The sequence below is a fragment of the Cyanidioschyzon merolae genome, chromosome 19 (assembly GCF_000091205.1).
Source record: "Cyanidioschyzon merolae strain 10D DNA, chromosome 19, complete genome".
NCBI lineage: Eukaryota > Rhodophyta > Bangiophyceae > Cyanidiales > Cyanidiaceae > Cyanidioschyzon > Cyanidioschyzon merolae.
In genome coordinates, this window is record NC_010145.1 from 149,585 (window position 1) to 169,012 (window position 19,428).

Consider the following 19,428-nt stretch of genomic DNA (forward strand, 5'->3'; position numbering starts at 1 on the left):
GCCGTGCTCGAGAACATCGCGAATTATCTTGACTCCTAAATCGTATTCTATTCCAGCTGAGAAGCGTCAAAAGAGTCACTCCGAACAGACTTCAGAGCATCCGAAACCTACGTATGCGTTCGTTAACTACTATCCGTATTCCGCCAATGTCCAGATTGTGTATCAGAAAAGTTTTGGGAAACATCGCAAGGCAGGTACACAGCGCGTCCTCCAATGTTTTGTATTCAAGAGGTACGTGTAATCTGTCCATATATTCTAATATTGGGTATAAAGGAACAGACCCTGACATACAGTCTGGAGAATTTGTCCGTATTAGTTACAAAATATACATCTATGTATCATGACATAGAGCCTGCAACGAGGGCGCCCATTTCCCCATACATCAGCGGTGTCGTCGATGACTCGCCGCTTCGCCAGCCGCGGACGCCGAACTCATTCTGCCAGCCTATTCAAGAGGGAAAGAAAGCCCAGTGTACTTCGGTTGCTGGAGAACCCACACGTGGCGTCAGCGGTAACGCCCAAAGGCCTCTTTCGGAAGCAAGGGCATCCGCAATAAAATTCGCTTGCGGAAGAATTTCTTGCGCATGGGCGGTAAACCACCAGCACCAGCCCAAACGGACCGCAAGAAGGTTGCAGTTGCGCGGCCGAAAGCGTCGGCTCGCAACGTCCAACGCCAGGCGAACCGCGAACTGCACCGCATCCACGCCCCTATAGAGGATCGTTCTGGCGGAGATGCAGCGCCAAGAATCGTTGCTGTGGTTGGACCCCGTGCGTCTGGCAAGTCGAGCATCATTAGAGCGCTCGTCAAACACTACAGCCACCGCAACCTCGAGCAAGTCCGGGGTCCGCTCACTATCGTCACCAGCAAAACTCGACGATTGACCCTGGTTGAAGTGCCTCCTGAACTTCCCAGTATGGTGGACGCTGCTAAAATTGCGGATCTAGTTCTTCTCGTCATCAACGCTGCCGAGGGTTTCGAAATGGAGTGTTTCGAGTTTCTCAGCGTCGCTGCCGCCCACGGTATGCCGCGAGTGCTCAGCGTTTTGACGCATTTGGACGCAATCAAAGACACGGAGAAGATGCGGCGCACAAAGAAGCTCTTGAAAGATCGTTTAGCGTCAGAAATTGTTCAAGGCGCCAAATTATTCTACTTGACCGGTATGCGAGAGAACGGTGCGTATTTGAAACGAGAGGTTCAGAATCTCGCCCGTTTTATATCCATTATCAAGTATCGCCCGATATCCTGGAGAAATGAACATCCGTTCGTTCTCGTGGATCGCATTGAGGATATCACACCGGCTGGGCGAACGCCTGACGAGGCTGCCGCGGATCGCCAGCTGCTCGTCCATGGATTCGTGCACGGCTCGCCGTTGCGACTGCCCACAATGTTTCACGTGCCCGGTCTAGGCGACGTCTTTGTCGAAAGTGCCGTAGCGCGTGCGGATCCCATTCCTCCACCAGCAGCTACCGAGCCAGATACCTCGAACAAGACTGGTCCCAAACGGCGAAGAACATTGCAGCAGAAAGAGCGCCTGCTGTACGCACCGATGTCCAGCTTGGATGGTGTCTTTTTTGATCCTGATGCTTTGTATGTGAACATACCCGATTCGTACGTTCGATTTACGCCAACCGGCAAAGACAGCATATTGAATACAGAAGCTACTGATGTGTCGGTCGCCTCTGCCGTGCATGATGAAGAGGCCGGACTATCGGTTGGAGAGCAGATGGTGCGAGCGCTCCAGAATCCCCAGCACGCTCCACTGCAGACGTTGTCGGCGAAAGCGATTCGACTCTTTGGGGACGCTCACCCTGTGACTTGGGAGACCAACTTGTCTGCAGCATCTTCTGAGGACGAAGGTGCCCAAGTGGGTTCTCTCGGCAAATACGGCGAACATGCTAGGGACGGGCGCCTGGCGGCCACTACCGCTTCCGACGATACCGACACCTCAGCGGGCTCGGAGACTTGCAGTTCCGACACGTCATCCGCGCGCGCACAGGATGCACATGTGTACGAAGCAGGTGGCGCTCGCGACCTGGGCAGAGTCCACAGCACTCCAGAGCGCCGTCGACCAGCGGAGCGGATGGCATCTCGTTCGGAGCCCTGCGACTGGCCAGTTGTCCCTACACTGGATGCAATCCGGTATCCAACGATCACCAAGGCCGCCCGACTGCGTCGCAGCGCCTCGGAACTAGGCCAAGATGCCGTTCCAGTCGACGATACGCGCTCTCTGGGGAGCGACCAAGAAGACAGCACATCCTCTGCAACCCAGGGGGAGTTCTTCCGCACCGTGAAACGAAATCGTTTTGCAACACACGAACGAGGCATTCGTATCGACGATGAATCTTACGTGTCACCATCACCATCATCATCATCAGACGACGAGGAAGACGCCACAGAATCGGATTCCAGTTTTCTCGCTCGTTTCGCCGGAGCAGCGCGGCCTGTTGATCGTTCTAGTGACAGCAGCAAGCGACCTGCAGTTAGGATCGTGAACGGTGCCAGCGAGCGCACGCCCACTCCTTGCCGTGGAGTTGTCAGCAGTGCCAGCAGCGACCAAAGCTTCTCCACGGAGACTGGCGCAGTTCATGCTGAGAACGGCGATGCCGTTTCGAGCGACTCTGACATCGCACATTCGCCCTCTGCGGCTAGCGCTGAAGGCTCCTCCACCGACGATGCCCTCACAGACGCCAGCAGCGAAACGGACGCATCGCTTGGACTGAGGAAACGGCAGCCAGCGCTGACTTCGGCTTTGTCAGAATGGCTGCAGCAGCAACCAGATCGTTCGAAAAGTGAGGCCGATTCCTCCGAAGCTACCTTCGGAAACATGTCGACTGGCGATTCTGCAACGTCACATGACTCCAGACGCGTACGACCACCTTGTATGGCTCCCGATATCGATTCTGATCATGCTCTAACAGGAGAGCGTTCAGCAAAAGCGCTGGATGAAAGCGAACCAACGATTCTTCTGGATGCAAACTTTGATCAGCGCTGCTTCGCGCCGGGTACCTATCTTCGCTTGGAGCTGCGCGGTGTACCAGCTGCTTTCGTTAGCAACTTTGATCCCATGCGTCCGCTGATTCTCGGTGCGCTGCCGCTCCCAATGGAACGAACTAGGGCCATGATGCGCATTCGCATCCTGCGACATCGGTGGTTTCGTCGGCTTCTCAAGACCCGAGATCCACTGCTGTTCTCCGTTGGCTGGCACCGCTTCGAGTCGGTGCCGGTGTTTTGTGTCGAGGATTCGACTGGTCGCCACCGGATGCTGAAGTACACCCTCGAACACATGCACTGTGAAGCAATGCTCTATGGGCCGGTAGTCGCGCCCGGGACTGGGGTTGTCTGTTTCCAGAGCCTCGGTTCCGAGCGCAGCCGCGACTTTCGCATTGCTGCGACCGGTGTGGTCTGCGAGATCGACCACAAGTTCCGTATTGTGAAGAAACTGAAGCTTGTTGGCGAACCGTACCGCATTTTTAAGAATACTGCCTTCATTAAGGGCATGTTCAATTCTGAGCTCGAAGTGAGCAAGTTTGTGGGCGCACATCTCCGCACGCCAAGTGGATTACGGGGCGTCATCAAGAAATCCGTCCGGGACGGTCCACCGGGTACATTTCGAGCCACCTTTGAGGATCGATTGCTCATGAGCGACCTGGTCTTTCTTCGAACCTGGGTGCCGGTGGAGGCGCCCACCTATTACCATGCGGTTCGGAACCTGCTGGAACCGGCACCATGGGCAAGCAATGATCCTCATCGCACCTATCGATGGATGCGTACTGCGCGTGAACTGCGCACAGCTTACCAGACTCCTCTGGAGGTGAAGGCGGATTCAGTATATCGACCGGTTGAGCGTTTGCCGCGTCGCTTTCATCCGTTGCGTATTCCACGAGCACTGGAGGCCGCACTGCCATTTGCATCGAAACCGAAACAAGTCGAGGCGTTGAGCGAGCGCAAGCGTCGTCGATTGGAACGTGCAGTGCCGGGTCTCGCAGAGCGTATGCCAACCGCAGCAACCGCGGAGCGCAAGGAGGCTCAGTTCCTGCAGATGCTTCGGACCGTGCGACGGGAGCGCGAAAGTCAACGGGCAGAGGCCCAGAAAAAGAGACGAGAAGTGCACCAGCGACAGCTGGAAAAAGAGGAACGCCAACGGCTGGCTGCAAGACGTGTTCGAAAGAAACAAGAGTACGCGAGTGGCGCTCACAGGTGAAAGCGGTGACGGTGGTGGTGTAGTCACCGTCGTGCATAGGCTCACGGGGAGGCGCAGCTCCACTGGAACGGCAGTAGACTTCGATGGCGGACTGGTTTTTGTATGCATATGTGATACGGTATATGTAAAACTGGGTATCGAACTTGCAGCGCTGATAAACGTGGCAGTAGACTTCGATGGCGGACTGGTTTGTATGCATATGTGATACGGTATATGTAAAACTGGGTATCGAACTTGCAGCGCTGATAAACGTGGCAGTAGACTTCGATGGCGGACTGGTTTGTATGCATATGTGATACGGTGTGTGTAAAACTGGGTATCGAACTTGGAGCGCTGATAAACGTGGCAGTAGACTTCGATGGCGGACTGGTTTGTATGCATATGTGATACGGTGTATGTGAAACTGGGTATCGAACTTGGAGCGCTGATAAACGTGGCAGTAGACTTCGATGGCGGACTGGTTTGTATGCATATGTGATACGGTGTATGTGAAACTGGGTATCGAACTTGGAGCGCTGATAAACGTGGCAGTAGACTTCGATGGCGGACTGGTTTGTATGCATATGTGATACGGTGTATGTGAAACTGGGTATCGAACTTGGAGCGCTGATAAACGTGGCAGTAGACTTCGATGGCGGACTGGTTTGTATGCATATGTGATACGGTGTGTGTAAAACTGGGTATCGAACTTGGAGCGCTGATAAACGTGGCAGTAGACTTCGATGGCGGACTGGTTTGTATGCATATGTGATACGGTGTGTGTAAAACTGGGTATCGAACTTGCAGCGCTGATAAACGTGGCAGTAGACTTCGATGGCGGACTGGTTTGTATGCATATGTGATACGGTGTATGTAAAACTGGGTATCGAACTTGCAGCGCTGATAAACGTGGCAGTAGACTTCGATGGCGGACTGGTTTGTATGCATATGTGATACGGTGTATGTGAAACTGGGTATCGAACTTGGAGCGCTGGTAAACGTAGAGAGCGCGCCACCCAGCCAACGCCGATGCTGACTAGGATCCCCGCGCAATACCATAGTCACCTGTCTGACGTTTCCTTGGCGCAGTTGTTTTCAGTCTACCAAATAAGAGCGCCGCGTGTGTACTGAGGATTGCTAGCGCTGCACACCGGATCGAGTAGCACCTGCCGTCGTGTGGAACGCCTCGACTAGAGCGTTTGCTGTTTCGGCGCCCTGCGTTGCTTCCAGATCTGCTGCTCATGTTGCTGTACGTAGTATGGTGGACGTGCATGGCCATGGACCCCTGGTCGAAGCATTGAAAGTAGCGAGCATAGGCATGCACGAAACAGCTGTTGTCTCAATGCAAGTTCGCTGTATCGAAACGCGTACCGGATGCAAGGTTAACGTTATTTTAGAGGGACATTAAAGCACTCGGATGGCTGCTCGGGTACCAGGCACCTCGGAAGCTACACCCACACCTACGCGATCAACAAGCGCGTCCACCAGTCCAGGATGCTTCGGAATCGTGCGTTCTGCAGACATCGATGCAAGCATCTATTCGCAACTGGACAGGTAATGATAGAAGCAGCTGCCTCTGACGTACAATTCGTGCTGAGCATCGTGGACGCGATGCATCCTAATGGCAAAAATACAGATATTCGACGGCATCTGATGAATCAATCGAACAAGCACGACCTAGGATGTCTACCCTGCACACCGATCACCGTCACTGAGCGATAGATGCTTACATCCTAATGGCAAAAATACAGATATTCGACGGCATCTGATGAATCAATCGAACAAGCACGACCTAGGATGTCTACCCTGCACACTGATCACCGTCACGGAGCGATAGACGCTATTGTACGAATGGCAACATGGCATCTGTTGCGATTCCCGCTAGCGCAGATCGAAACAGATACGAAGCGTCGCTGCACCTGTTCCGCAATCTTCAGCCGCAACGTGCATCCCGCTGTTCTGTTCAGTGGAAGCGTGAACGAACATTCTGCGCGTTACCATTCTGGTCGGAAACGGGATTCTTGCAGACATTATGGCGTTTCTGGCACCTGGTTTCCTCTCCTTGCGTTGCGTTTTCATATCCAGGACAAGATACATTCGTTTCACCAACCGCGCGCTCGCTTTGCGACAGTGTCGATACACGAGAACTCGCTCTAGTCGTGGCACGAGCTCGCTTGCGATGGGCCTTTTCAGTGGCCTGTTTGGACGCGAGAGCGCTTCACCGGCCGCAGGGTCACGAAAACCGATGCCTGTTCCCGAGAAACACTACGTTCTGGGGACACCGTTGAAGACCGTTCCAGAGGGCATGCGCGTGGCTGTTTTCGGGGGCGGCTGTTTCTGGGGACTGGAACGGCGCTTCTTCCAGACACCAGGCGTGTACAGTACCGCTGTGGGGTACGCAGGCGGCAGCTTGCCGGACCCGACCTACTACGAGGTATGCTCAGGGCGCACTGGACACGCTGAGGTGGTGAGAGTGGTCTATGATCCTCAGAAAGTCGATTATTTGACGCTGCTCGACGTGTTCTGGTCTGCGCACGACCCGACCCAGTTGAACCGACAGGGAAACGACGTCGGCACGCAGTACCGCTCCGTGATTATCTATGCGGATGATGAACAAAAGCGACTTGCGGAAGCAACACGGGCTGCGTTCGACAAGACGTTAAGAGAGAACGGGTACGGAAGGATTGTCACCGAGCTCCTACCTGCCGCTGATAACCCGTTTTACTTTGCAGAGGAATACCATCAGCAGTACTTGGCGAAGAACCCGGGTGGCTACTGTGGACTGGGCGGGACAAGACTGTATAATCCCGAGGCGATACGAAGCGCGCTGAAAGAGATGGAGGCGGCAGCAGCAGCAGCAGCAGCGCGTGAGTGATATACGGGGAGGATGTGTGAGGCCCAAGTCACCGAGGCAAGGCGCTCGAGTTCGAGAAAACAGCAGCGGATGTAAAAGCGCGCACTGGTTTAAACATCATGCTTTTAGAGCTGCGCACTGTTACCTGAGAACAAACGCAACGAGTCGCGGCAAACTAGTATCCATGAATGCCCGGCTACAGATAGATGCCCAAGTGTGGAGAATGCGCTTCGCGTCGCCGCTCGAGAGCGTTTAGAGAGGATGAATCTGGACAAGCAGCTGCCGGGCGACTTGCGAGCCGTCACGCAACGAGCTGTGCACCCAGTGCACTGATTCTTCTTCATCCGGTAACCATACATGCTGTTTCAAGGCCACCATGCAACTCGGATTCAGACTGAACCCCCATGACCTGGGGTCAGGTAGAATTCGAGCTCCAGGCCGCAAGTGAATGCAGCGAGCGCGACGATGCCGTGCGGCTTGCGCCTTTCTCGGCCGGGCTGGATTGGGTGAATTGCAATAGCCGCTCCGCGACTCTCGCAGAGAGATGAGCGGATTTCCGTGCTAACGCTGCAGCCGCGCGTACCGATGGCCCACCTGCGGCCACGGCTGTGTTGCTTGAGGTTTCCTCGGGTCGCGCTGGAGCATCAGCGCTTGGCGCCGCATCTGCATCGATCGCTGGACGTTTCGGATGCGACTCTGTGCCGGTCGCTGCTTCCTCGGGATCAGAAGTTGACCTAGATCTACGCGCATCATCGTTTCCAGACGGTTGAGCAAGGAAGCTCGGTGCTCGTTCGCTCGCTATATTCGCTTGTGCGTCAGCATGCGCTGCAGCGAGCAGCTGCTCGACAACGGACTTAGAGGACTCGAGCTCCTCTATGCGAATCTGTGCGAACTGGGTGATTTTCTCGGCGAGAATCGCTCGTTTGAGACGGTTGGCAATCTGTACAGCTACCTTGAAAGCAGCAGCACTCGACAGTCGTGAAGCCAAGTCAAGGACGCGGCGGTCACGTTGTTTCTCGCAAGCTTCCTCGATGAGATACAGAAGGGTCTTATCTGCTTGGCGCTGCAGTTCCCGTGCTTTTTGCGCGAGCGCCTCAAGCATTTCGTGTTCGCTATGCTGGTATTGTGTGCCATCTACTGTCGTTGTCCGGGAAAAAGCGATTGCGTCAAACAACGCAGACCGCGTGGCGCGGATTGATGCAACCGTCCTGAGATAGGCTTGCTCGAGTTCCGAATACTGGCTATCCTGGGCAAGCGGCCAAGGGAATCGTTCGAGCGGTACCTGGCGCAGTTGCGATCGAGGATACGGCAGAGGACTCGTCGCGTCTGCAGGCAAGATAATGCCATGAAGAACGCGATTCTTCACGCCGAGCGGATAAAACCATTGTCGGTCGGGATCGAAAATCTCTTCACCATCTGCTTCGGCCAATGCTTGCCGAGTTCGTTCACTTGTCAGTGCCAGGTGCCAGGTCAAGTGCATGGATCCGCGTTGGAGACTGGACAACGGATGGCAACCGTGCGTCCAGTTCCAAGTGGCTGAACGGTAGCAGCCAAAGGTCCACGCTCGCAGCGTAAAAAGGTGACCAGACGCGAAATATATCCATAGCGCGCAATCCTCACTCGCATCCGACGTAGAATCGGCAGCTTCGGAGGATGTGTCTCGTTTTGTGTCCGTAAGACCGACCCAAACCAGACGCGACGTCTCAAGGTGCTGAAGCCTCTTCGCCCGAGGGCGAGCGCGCACAGCGGGGCATATCGGCAGGTTGCCGCGAACGAGACATTCGCTCACGTATCCATTCTGGTGAATGCGCAGCAGCATATACTCCCCTGCTCCATCGGGCCCGTGACTCCGCGAAAGAATGCACAAGAGATTTTCACTTGCTACCATCGTCAGAATGCTGCCATTCAGACCAGGGTGGAAACTGTCGGTGATTAGTCCCGTGAAAGAGTAGAGGTGAACCGACTGGGCGCTGGTCGCCACTGCAACCCAGAACTTACTCATGCAGAGGGCAATAGGGTCCTCCTGTGGCGGCAGGAATCGTATCCAGTCGCTCTGTAGAGACCACGACTCGTGAGGACGATAATATATCAATGCAGGACGATCTGATCCGCCCTGCCCGCTCTGGGCCCCTAGCAGTATCCCATATGCATTCAAGGTGCCGTACTGGAAACCATAACGGTCTGGAAATCGAATGGATCGCTTGCTAACATCGCTAAACTCGAGCTCAATCTGTCTGGCGGGTTCCTCGCTCGTCGCAACTGCTGAGCCAGCGGGCAATGATGTCAGGCAGCCTGTGAGGTTCCACTGTAAAATTCGCCGCTTCGCGCCCAAATCGAGCGTGGATCCGATCTGGAACGGCTGTTGGCACGTACGGTCGCAGCAGCAGGAAGATCGCCCATGAGACAACCCTGTTGCGAAGCGGCGACGCTTTCGCGAGCTCAGTGTCGTGTCGCCCACATCCGAATCGTCATTCCCATCATCATCATCATCATCATCAGTTTCGCCTGCAGGCTCCCGTTGAGACACGCTTGACACACGTTCGGAATCATCATCGCTCGGGGTGCTTCCACCTTGAGACGGCCTAGAAGCTGCCTCTTTGAATGTCAACGAATTTGAAGTCTGCACCTGCAGCGAAGTGCCGCGCACCAATTTTGTGGTCGACCCGGGCGTCTCTGCGTTTCTCGTCGATGCCTCACCAGTGTGGGCGCCTTCTCGACTTTGGTGATGTCCGCAATGCGCATCCACGGTTCCATTATCCAACAGAGACGTAGAGAGTCTCTCGCTCCCTCTGGAGGAGATCGTTCCGCGCTCAGCTGGCAGCGTGACAACCCCAAGTTGCCCCAAAAGATCAAGATAATAGGTCACCGAGGAAACAGGGCAACAAGCCAATGCCCGAATCTCTGCTTCAGCGACGCCTAGTTGCCGTGATGCTGCATCAGCGAGGTCATAGAGAATGATCGTGTCACCATTATCCTCCTGGAGCTTCGCGGTTACCACCAAACGTGTCGTCGAGCGAGCATCCCATGCGAGCGTCGATATGGAGATGGGCTTATCGACATGCGAACCAGCCGGGCACTGCGCTCGTGCCCAGACCTGAACATCAAAAACAGGATACCCCGCATTCTCCCAGGAGTCGCGTTCTAGAAAGTGCACCCGACCTGTGCGATCTCCAACAGCCAGAATCTGCCCGTCTGGTGAAAATCGCGCGCAACATGCATGACGTATTCTTCCGACCCCGAAGCCAATGACCCGTTGGGCATCAACAGACCAGAGACAAACGTTCGCCATTGCGGCAGGAGTTCGGGCAGTGGACGTTGCGCGTCCTTGCCCCGAGGGCACCTCATGGACGGTGGCAAAGTAGCAGCCAAGCGGATCGACCGCCAGATCTATGACGCTGTACTGCACGACCTCATCGTAGGCCGGGTCCTCCTCGCTCGGCCGCAGAATATCGATGCGAGGACCCTCGTCCAGATACACGAGGCGAACTGTCGCCGGCTCGCGCCCACATACAATCACGTACTCGCCTGCACCACCAAAAGCGACATAATTTGCCGGTACAGGGGTCCGACAGAGTACGGCGAGCGTCTCTCTCGTCGATACGGAAACAAGCGACACTTGTGATGCGTCATCTGCAACCACAAGAAAGCTGCAGCAGGGCGAAAGCGCCAGCGACCATATAGCGCTGACTGCACCGGGACCATTCGGTTCAGCTTCCCATACCCAGTCACACTCTTTCGTGACCGAGAGTCGATTCCCTGCGTCCGTCTTCACCGAACGTCCGAGCACTCTTCCGTCTGATCCGCCTGTGAATACAAACGTTACTGGAGAAGCACCAGCGCCGGGACTCTGAGCACCAACAGCCAGCGAACAAGTGCCAGGTGGGTGACAAACTATCGTTTCCATCGTAGAAGAAAACCGGTTGACTCTAAGACGTGCGCAGATGCTCAGATACGTTGCTCAGCACACAAAGCGCATATACACAACATTTGCCATGCACTTGGATACGCTTCACACTGCCGCACGCATGCATGCACGCAATGTCAAGTCCGCTGAGAGGCGCTTCGCGCGTGCAGAGCCGTTCGGAGGCGCACTCCAGATTTGGCGCGAAACGCGTGCAGTTTCGATTCCCTGAGACACGACAGCACCAAGGCGTGCGTCGGGATCGCAGCACCCGCGGAGGCAGATCGGAGCAAATGAGCCGGCGGTACCTGCCTGCAGGTCCGATGCAGACCATGTTTGTGTGTGTGCGCGCGCGTTTTTTTGCTGACTCACACAAGGCGATAGGATACATGCCCCGCACATTTTGGCGAGCTTCGTGGACATGAAGCAGCATGTCAGGGCAGTATCCCTGACCAGGTGTCGAACGAACGCCGCTCTCTATCGCGCGGATGACGTCTCGTCGTAGAACGCGATCAGGTACTACTCCTGCGGCGGAGAATTTTTTTTTACAGAAGCAGCGCCTTGCAATCCCAAGATCGCTTATAAAGCGCGTGATCTTTGAGCGTCCAGCAGAAGCATACAGAGAGTTGGATGTTCAGCAGGAACGCGCTTCGCGTGCGTGGACGCAGCCTCTACGAGCCTCTTGTTTGCGAGACCACTAACCTCAGGTTCATACATCGGAAAAGGTGTATCGGCATTGAGACAAGAATGGAAGCAAACGACCCAAAACTTTCGATTTGATAGTTCCAGGTGCCACCATCCAGGTACACTGTGCTGGATTCGGACTTGCGATGTGTTTCCACAAACGATATGTGTCGCCTACTTTTCCAGAAGCTTTGGCAGTTACATCACGCAGCGCGGATTCAGCGTTTCTGTATCGCCTTCGCTATGCACAGCTGCATTCAGAGACCCAATGGGGGCAATCCATAATATTTTCAGTGATATCGAATAATGCGACACCATTATCGTACACCATTTGCCGGGGAAAACAGATCATGTGTACTTAGAAGGCGCTCTTGCTTTTCTGGATTGCTGAACGGCGTCAAACCAGTTCCTGTCTCCAGGGGAAGATCTAGTGCCCTCTATCCTGGTCACTGACCATTTTCCAAGGTAAGCCTGCAGCGTTTGAGCACAATAGCCGCTCCGATTACAGAACGATTGCCTCGAATGTTCGCCCGACACGAAGCCGCTGGAAGCTCCCGAATCACAACGCATATCCGAATGTAGATCGAGGCGTTCACGTCTTGGTAAAGATATTGTTTGCGCGCAATGCTGCTGGTGGAATCTCACACCATTGCGAACCGTTCACCCGCAATTACTCGTCATCTGAAGTTCGACCAGCTTGCATAAATGCCATCTCGTGTGTGCATCTCTTTTTCGCGCTCTTCCTCTATACCTGTTTCAGCGTGCGCTCGTGGTCATGATCCACGTATGTTGCCGTCAACGCATCCATGGGAATCGTACAGCATCGACTCCGGTACACGTTCAATGCTCTGGGCGAGGGTCAAGGATGTAGCGCCTGCGCCCAACACTCCATCCAGCGCCGTGGGCTGTCCCCAGACGACGCACCTCATCGGACCATGGCTTTTCCCACTCACGGAACAAATTCGCGAAAGCACCCTTCTTGCGTACGCAGAAACGAAACTCGTGGCGACCGCAGCGCGCACCTAAGCACTCCTAAAAAAATGATCCTCACTTGCGTTTCAATGCTCATGGACTCTCTGAATAAAATGTACAATGCAGCCCGCTTTGCTTGATGCGTGGTGCTCAGAGCGTCGAGACGAGTGCTGACGCCATCACTGCACTTATCGGTATGCCTCCTGGCATCCGTCACACCGACTCCGGGTCGTAATGCTCCCTCGAAAAAACAGGTCGCATGGCATCTGCTGCTTCGAGCATCCATTATGTTGTGGCATGAAGCTTAGATCGAAATATTCCAGATGAATATGGACAGCTAGCAGCCCTGCTTTCGGAATACCTACGATCTGTCGCTTGACGAGGAACGTCGAGGCGAGACAAGTTACGCTAGCCTTCATCGAGGGAGACGCTACAAAGCCCTTCATAACGTCCCGCATCTCGAAGTTCGCAAGATGCTCTCCGTCGATTTGTGTTCGTGCTGAGTTCACGAAAACGGTTTGAGACGGATTCTTTCGCTCCGGCAGTTTTCCCGTTCTCGTCATCATCGTCCATTTTTGAGAAGTATCGTTCTGCTCTTGGTCTCGTACATCAATCGCCTTCTCCTTTACATCACTGAGTGGCATGAACCGGTTGCCATCCTCCAAAATCGTTTTCGATCGAGACTCAAAGGAATTGAGTGTAAGTTGGAACCGAATCTCACCTTTCCTATCAAAGCATCTGGGATTCCGCAAGCGCCGTATCAACTCATTCATGTTCGCGAGCAGACCCACGGAATGCAGCTCGCGTGTAGGTCCCGAACCCACGCATCTGCGCACGAGCGGAGGAGTATCAGAGCAGTTCAGGGCTATTGAAAGTAGAAAACGAATTTTCCAAGGAACATTAGCTGAAGAACGGTGTCGCGGGTGCGAAAAACTCGTCTATGGAACCACGAGCATAAGAAAGGTACTTGCGAACAGCGAAAATGCTTGCGGCTGAATTGAAACCCGGGAAAAACGCTCGCACGAACAGCAGCTCAACACCGATCTCAGCTGCGTACTCCATGGTCGTGTTTGCGTGATGGAGGGCGAGTTTGCCAAGGTACAAGCTAAAAGGGTGTGGGAAGCAGAAGACCTCAATACTGCTTCGACGGAGAGTGATTTCTTGAACAACACCTGTCTGTTTGGAGATGTACGGGCGACTACATGATAGAATCGTCGCCTCGGCTAATGTTGTAAGGGTGCTCGCTTTTCCCTTCTTTGCAAACAGCGCTTTGCCGGTTACTGAACACCTGTACAAAGATCTACAATTTCTTCCGAGTGCAGCCGCATCGAGTGAGACGACCACGAATCCGTCCGGTGATAAGCGTTCGTGCTTCACGGTGGAATCGATTAAGTTTTGTTCCATACGCCATGGTCTCGCTCGGAAGCGTACCTTTGCCCTTGCCCATCGGCATACCTTCGTACCCACTCGTACCAACGGTACGAAATCTTTAGAAACTGTGGCATCTCCAATCGTTTCTCTTAGTGAACACATGGCGTGACCTTGATTGACAATGACACCTTCATGCAGAGCGTCTTTGACAAGCAATGTTTGGGGTGCACGACGTCCACTGTCTGAACTCCGCGATTGCATCGTGCATCTACCGCTTGACCGCAGGATAACTGAAATGTATCCATGAGTGTGTTTCCCGCATGCTTGCAGTCCCGGAATAAAGTCTTTCGCAGACATTTCTCCAGTCTACAGGAGCAACCCCCATTGTTCGATATTTGCGCGATAAGCAACCAAAATCAAAAAGGGCGTGCTGATACAGCTGTTCTAGAATGGACTGCTCTGGGCGCAACGAACTTGGTGCAGCTGCAGGGCCGACGTCCTAACATAGCCACAGCCAAATTCATGCCGCTTACAGCCCGAGGCCAAGCACGTATCCAGAGCCAAGAGTGCACCCATGCAGGTTCCAGCAGACTAGACACGCTAGAGTCATCAGCGCCCTATCCGGGGGGTTTAGTCTAAAAGCGATACGAGCACGACATGGCGCCGCAGCGCTGGAGCCCGAGTTCAGTTCTCCACATAACCGTTCCAAAACAAAGTTTCACACCTCGCGCTCCGCGATCAAGGAGCCCCTAAACCAGCGAAGTATGTTCCATGATACCGCGGCCTATATGCAGTTCACCATTTGCCTGCGGCACCGGGCCGGAAACACACTCTTAGCTTGTCCATGCAAGCCAGCAGACGACCATGTTGTGAGAACGTTCCGGGGCCAAGACCAATGCGAGTGCGACTAGTCCCATTCCCCCGGATACGCTTCGAGTGTCGACGCGCCTCGGTTACCTAGCCTCTGGATCGTGCACCTATCCACGTTTGCAGCTTTCAATGCTTTCGTCAGTATGCTGTAACCAGTCCGGTCTAGGCGCCTTTTTCATGACAGACTTGTCGGGAAGAAGTGAACTGTCGAAGTCCCATATACAAACTGTGAAACAGACGTTCAAGCGCAGAGAAGTTACGTGCACCCTGCAAACATCAAAACTGACCCAGAAACGATGAAGTGTTTCTCTCTCTACACATTGAAAGATTCTATCGGCGTCATTTGGCCTCAACTTTTTCGCGAACACTCGAGCCTGCTATTCCATTCACGCGAGATCTCATATCATTAACCGACACGTTGCAGCGCCTAAAGTTGTGCCAGCACGCCTCACCTGCCTCAATACTGACCACGCTCGCAATATACCTATAGGAACAGGCTGCAGTCATACCCAATACGTCGCGCCTTGGCGCTAGTTTGTTTCCGCGCACGCTTTTCATGGTATAGAATCAGTGCAATGAACCAGTATCTACGACGATGGACACAGGTTGCCGGTACTCGGGGCGTAACGCTTTCCACCTCAGCAGAAAGGTGGGCCTGCAGCGCCCCCATAACGCGCGCTCGCTCCATCGGACGCTCCTCGAGTTGGTACGCTCCGTTGCGCATCAGGGACGGCGAGACGTGCCCTGCGAGTCCGAGGCACCCGTCACCGCTATGCGTTCAAGATGCAAACTCTCTGAGTCCCCTTGCACTTCAGTGAACCCCCCAAAAAAGCTCAAGGTACCGCAGAAGAGAACTCCGTTCTGCCGTATGGGCACCTGCGCTCCGAGAGCGCTCAGCCGAAACCCTCCGGTGCACGTCGCACGACGGCTGCTGCAACGCCGGACATCCATCGCACGGCCGCACACAAGCCGTTCGTACTGGAGCCGTCAAGGAAGCCTTTTGGCGATAATCTGCTCTCTGAGTTTCTGCAAGTGCCTTTATCCTATGGACGCTTTCATTTGCGTGAAGATACACAGTACAGCTTTGGTGAGGTCACCGGCTTGGAACCTTTCCCGTTTCGATGGCAGACACAGCTGCGTATCCGGTTGGCGACGCAGCCGCGGACGCCGTACTGCGGAAACGCTTCGACTGTTGCAGGATGAGGACGCGGTGCCTGAACCGCGGACACAGAAGCAGTCGCCCTTCTCGGGGATAGCGACTAGTGAGTCGGTGCAAAATGTATCCAAGTATGCGGAGGTTCTGCTCCAAAAGAATAAGGCACTCCAAAAGTGGTCGGAGAAGAGTCTGGAGCGAGAAAACCCCGGGGCAGGGACGACGCTGCTCGAGGACGTGGCTCACGACGCCACCAACGAGGAAACCTCAGCGCTCAGTGCAGAAGAATCAAAATTTGCCCCCAGGGGGAAACGGGGCCGCCGTCCTCATCGGGAACAGAGGCCCGCTGGTTACTGGAACGCCGACAACGTCGTTCGTGAGGTTCTCGAGTTCGTGCGCTCGCGCCCAAACTCCGGAAACGGACCCCAATACATGCCCACTTCGAACGAGCTGCGAGAGGCAAAACGCTCTGATCTCGTTCGAGCCATCATTGTTCACGGGGGCTACGCGAAGGTAGCAGAGCGCTGTGGCCTCCAGCCGCATCGACGATCGTTTGGGTACTGGCGCAAGGACTTTAAGAACCTCGAACGAGAGATTTGGAGTTTTATAAGAGAACGTGACGGCCCCGAAGCAGTTCCTCGTGAATTTAGAGGCGATTCCTCAACAAGGTCACGTAGGAAGAGCACCGCCGATGCCAGCGCTTCACAGGCGACCCCAAATGAACCAACGACTCGGCCGCGTATGCCTACCTACAATGAGCTCGTAGCAGCAAAGAAGCGGATTCTTGCTTACGCGATTGCGGAAAACGGTGGCTTTCTCGAGGTAGCCAGAAGAATGAACCTGCAGCTCAGCAGCGATGAGACCCCCTGGCGCGATCGCGATGCACTCGTTGCGGAGCTGCTGCGTCTTTTCCCGGACTTGATGGGAAAACAGAAACGCTTTCCGCGGCAACAGGATCTCGTTCGACTTGGTCGTTATGACCTCGACTGGGCCATTCATCGTTGGCATGGCGGTTACACACGACTAGCTGCCGAGCTTGGATACCTGCGATCTCGGCTACCGTGCAAGCCGCGAAACTTTTGGTCTGATGAACGGAATTTAGAGAATGAGTTGCGAGCGCTGCTGCAAGCGAACAATATGGGTTGGCGGATGCCGAATCGAAAGGAGCTCGAGGCTCTCGACAGGCACGACCTGATCTACGCCATTCGCAAGTTCGGCGGTTTCCTCACGGTCGCAACGAAACTGGGGCTATCGCGGGATGCGCTTACTCATACGCGGCCTCGAGGGTACTGGTCGGATTTCGAAAATCTGCGCACTGAATTGCAAGCTTTTGTTCAAGAAAATGGCTATCCCGGCATTATGCCGCGCCTCGAGCAGCTTCGTATGTACAACCGGGAGGACCTGATCAATGCAATCCATCGCCACGGCGGAGCAGCGAATGTGGCACGCCGCTTGCATCTCTTCTGGTACGGCCCGAAGACTTTCTGGCGCAAGTTCGAAAACCTCGGACAGCGACTGAGGGCATTTTTGCACAAGTCGCGCTTTTCCCATGACAAGATGCCTACACAGCAGGAACTCATAAGCGCTGGACGTGTGGATGTGGCGTACGGTGTCCATCTGCACGGCGGTGTGTATGAGGTGGCACGGCGCCTTCGACTGCAGGTTCTCGATCCTCCGCGAGCGCCGTTCTACTGGAACGATATCCAGAACGTGGAGACGGAACTCATTGCTTTTGTTAACAGTGCAGTTCACGCCGCATGGATACAGAACGGTGTCATGCCCACGAGCATGACCATCGTTCGAAGTGGGCGGCGTGATCTCGCTGCCGCTATCCGACGTCATGGTGGATGGGATGCGTTTGCTCGCCGTTTGAACCTGCGCCCAGCCGCACCCAAGCGCCCGAAAGGCTACTGGAATACCCTGCGCAACGTGGAAGCAGAGTTGCTGCTCTACGTACAACAACGCGAACAAGTGATTGCAGAGTTCGTGCGAAACTACGCTGCGGACTTTGTACGTCGCCCAGGAGACGACGAAGACGACCCTGACGCAGCAGGAAAAATAGCATATTCCGATGTTTCTGAAATCCTCGCTGGGAACGTCGGCAACAAGCGCTGTCGCACTGTCGTGGGTGCGATACGCAACGGTGCGTACGTACCAGTGATGCCCACCGCTGAGGAACTTCGCCTCGACGGACGTGCAGACCTTGTTTTCGCCTGTGAACGCATTCATGGCGGGCTTGCTACTGTTGCCCGCGGTCTCGGGTGGCCACTACTCGCGGAGCGACTACCCCCTGAGTCGTTGAAGAAGGATCGCAACGTTCTCGTTCAGGCGCTGATGACCATGTGGATACCGATTTACGGGACTGCAGGTGAGATGCCCACTGAGGCAGATCTGTTACGAACCGGTGGAATCGACATCCATGAGGCTATTGTTTGCCATGGCGGCTACGTAGAGGTTGCACGCTCCTTGAATTTACGCCATCCGGAGGATCCAGAATGGACCGATTGGTCTGCGAAACGCTTCTCAAAGCAGCGCATGTCGCGGCCTTTGCAACCGCGATCGAAGAAGGGCTCCAAAGCATCTCCAGAAACGAGCGGTGATTCTGCTGATGAGGTCTGATTCGTGCTCTCGTTTTCCGGGGGACACGTTCACACGTGTGAAGTACTCGTATCGAGCGGCAGATTCCGGTAGGTAGTGCGATTGCGATACGCCCCAGGGCATACAGAAGGCATCTGTTTCGAAGCGGGGAATCCTCGCAATGAACCCGTCGCCGAGCGGCTCACGCTTACGAACCGAACCGCAGTGCGCAAGGCTTTGGTTCATGCGGGTCTTCCGGCTGGTGACCCTTGTCGTAGCGTGTTCTGCAAACAGACGATAGACGGTACAATATGATTACCTGCACGGACGTCTTAGACTCGATTTCGCCGTCTGAAAGGTTTTCGGGCCCGGAAGGCAAGTACGATGCGCTACACCGGATTCAGATAAACATGGAACATTGACCCATCCGCTATGTTCCTTTTCATATGATTTTTTCTGAGCGATCTTAGATGCACCATTGGCATTCGAGGTGCAGCAGTAGGTGCGTACGGATTCATACGTGGTTTCGGGGCTCCAGCTTGTCTATTCAGTGTGCCGCTATCGACTAGTTGGTGCTGGAATTTTTTAGTGCGCTGGAATCAAAACATTACGTGTTGCTATCGAATACGGGATCGCAACAGAATACATGTCACTGACCAAATCGTATGTACAAGCGTCCGCTCTCCTCCTTTGCTACCGTTTCGTATGCTTCAGTCACACAATCTTCGTGTTTTCCATCTTTCCGTATCACAGAGGCTCGTGAGTGCGGCTACTCGTACCGCCAGATTGACGCGGATAATACCTCGACAACGCCCCGTAGCGGCCGCTTTGTAAGCGCATCCCCAACAGTCACTGAACCTGTCAC

General features: G+C 54.6%; 4 protein-coding genes across 4 annotated transcripts, besides 2 other annotated features; 3 read left to right on the forward strand and 1 right to left on the reverse strand.

Annotated features, from left to right (window-relative positions):
• Positions 1 to 584: 584 nt before the first annotated feature.
• On the forward strand, positions 585 to 4,202 carry CYME_CMS060C (hypothetical protein, conserved; the record flags this gene model as incomplete). Its single annotated transcript, XM_005538684.1, has 1 exon — positions 585 to 4,202. The coding sequence occupies one exon, from the start codon at positions 585 to 587 to the stop codon at positions 4,200 to 4,202; it is 3,618 nt and encodes a 1,205-aa protein (XP_005538741.1).
• A 2,011-nt stretch (positions 4,203 to 6,213) lies between these two features.
• Positions 6,214 to 7,056, forward strand: CYME_CMS061C (probable peptide methionine sulfoxide reductase; the record flags this gene model as incomplete). Its single annotated transcript, XM_005538685.1, has 1 exon — positions 6,214 to 7,056. The coding sequence occupies one exon, from the start codon at positions 6,214 to 6,216 to the stop codon at positions 7,054 to 7,056; it is 843 nt and encodes a 280-aa protein (XP_005538742.1).
• Positions 7,057 to 7,450: 394 nt separating this feature from the next.
• CYME_CMS062C (similar to chromosome segregation protein SepB) lies at positions 7,451 to 10,939 on the reverse strand (the record flags this gene model as incomplete). The annotated part of the gene is made up of 1 exon (XM_005538686.1): positions 7,451 to 10,939. One exon carries the CDS (start codon positions 10,937 to 10,939, stop codon positions 7,451 to 7,453), a length of 3,489 nt encoding a protein of 1,162 aa, XP_005538743.1.
• Positions 10,940 to 13,204: 2,265 nt separating this feature from the next.
• Positions 13,205 to 15,212: a sequence feature (possible transcribed region).
• Positions 15,213 to 15,878: 666 nt separating this feature from the next.
• On the forward strand, positions 15,879 to 18,605 carry CYME_CMS064C (hypothetical protein, conserved; the record flags this gene model as incomplete). The annotated part of the gene is made up of 1 exon (XM_005538687.1): positions 15,879 to 18,605. The coding sequence occupies one exon, from the start codon at positions 15,879 to 15,881 to the stop codon at positions 18,603 to 18,605; it is 2,727 nt and encodes a 908-aa protein (XP_005538744.1).
• Positions 18,606 to 19,256: 651 nt separating this feature from the next.
• Positions 19,257 to 19,428: part of a sequence feature (possible transcribed region) that runs on past the window's edge.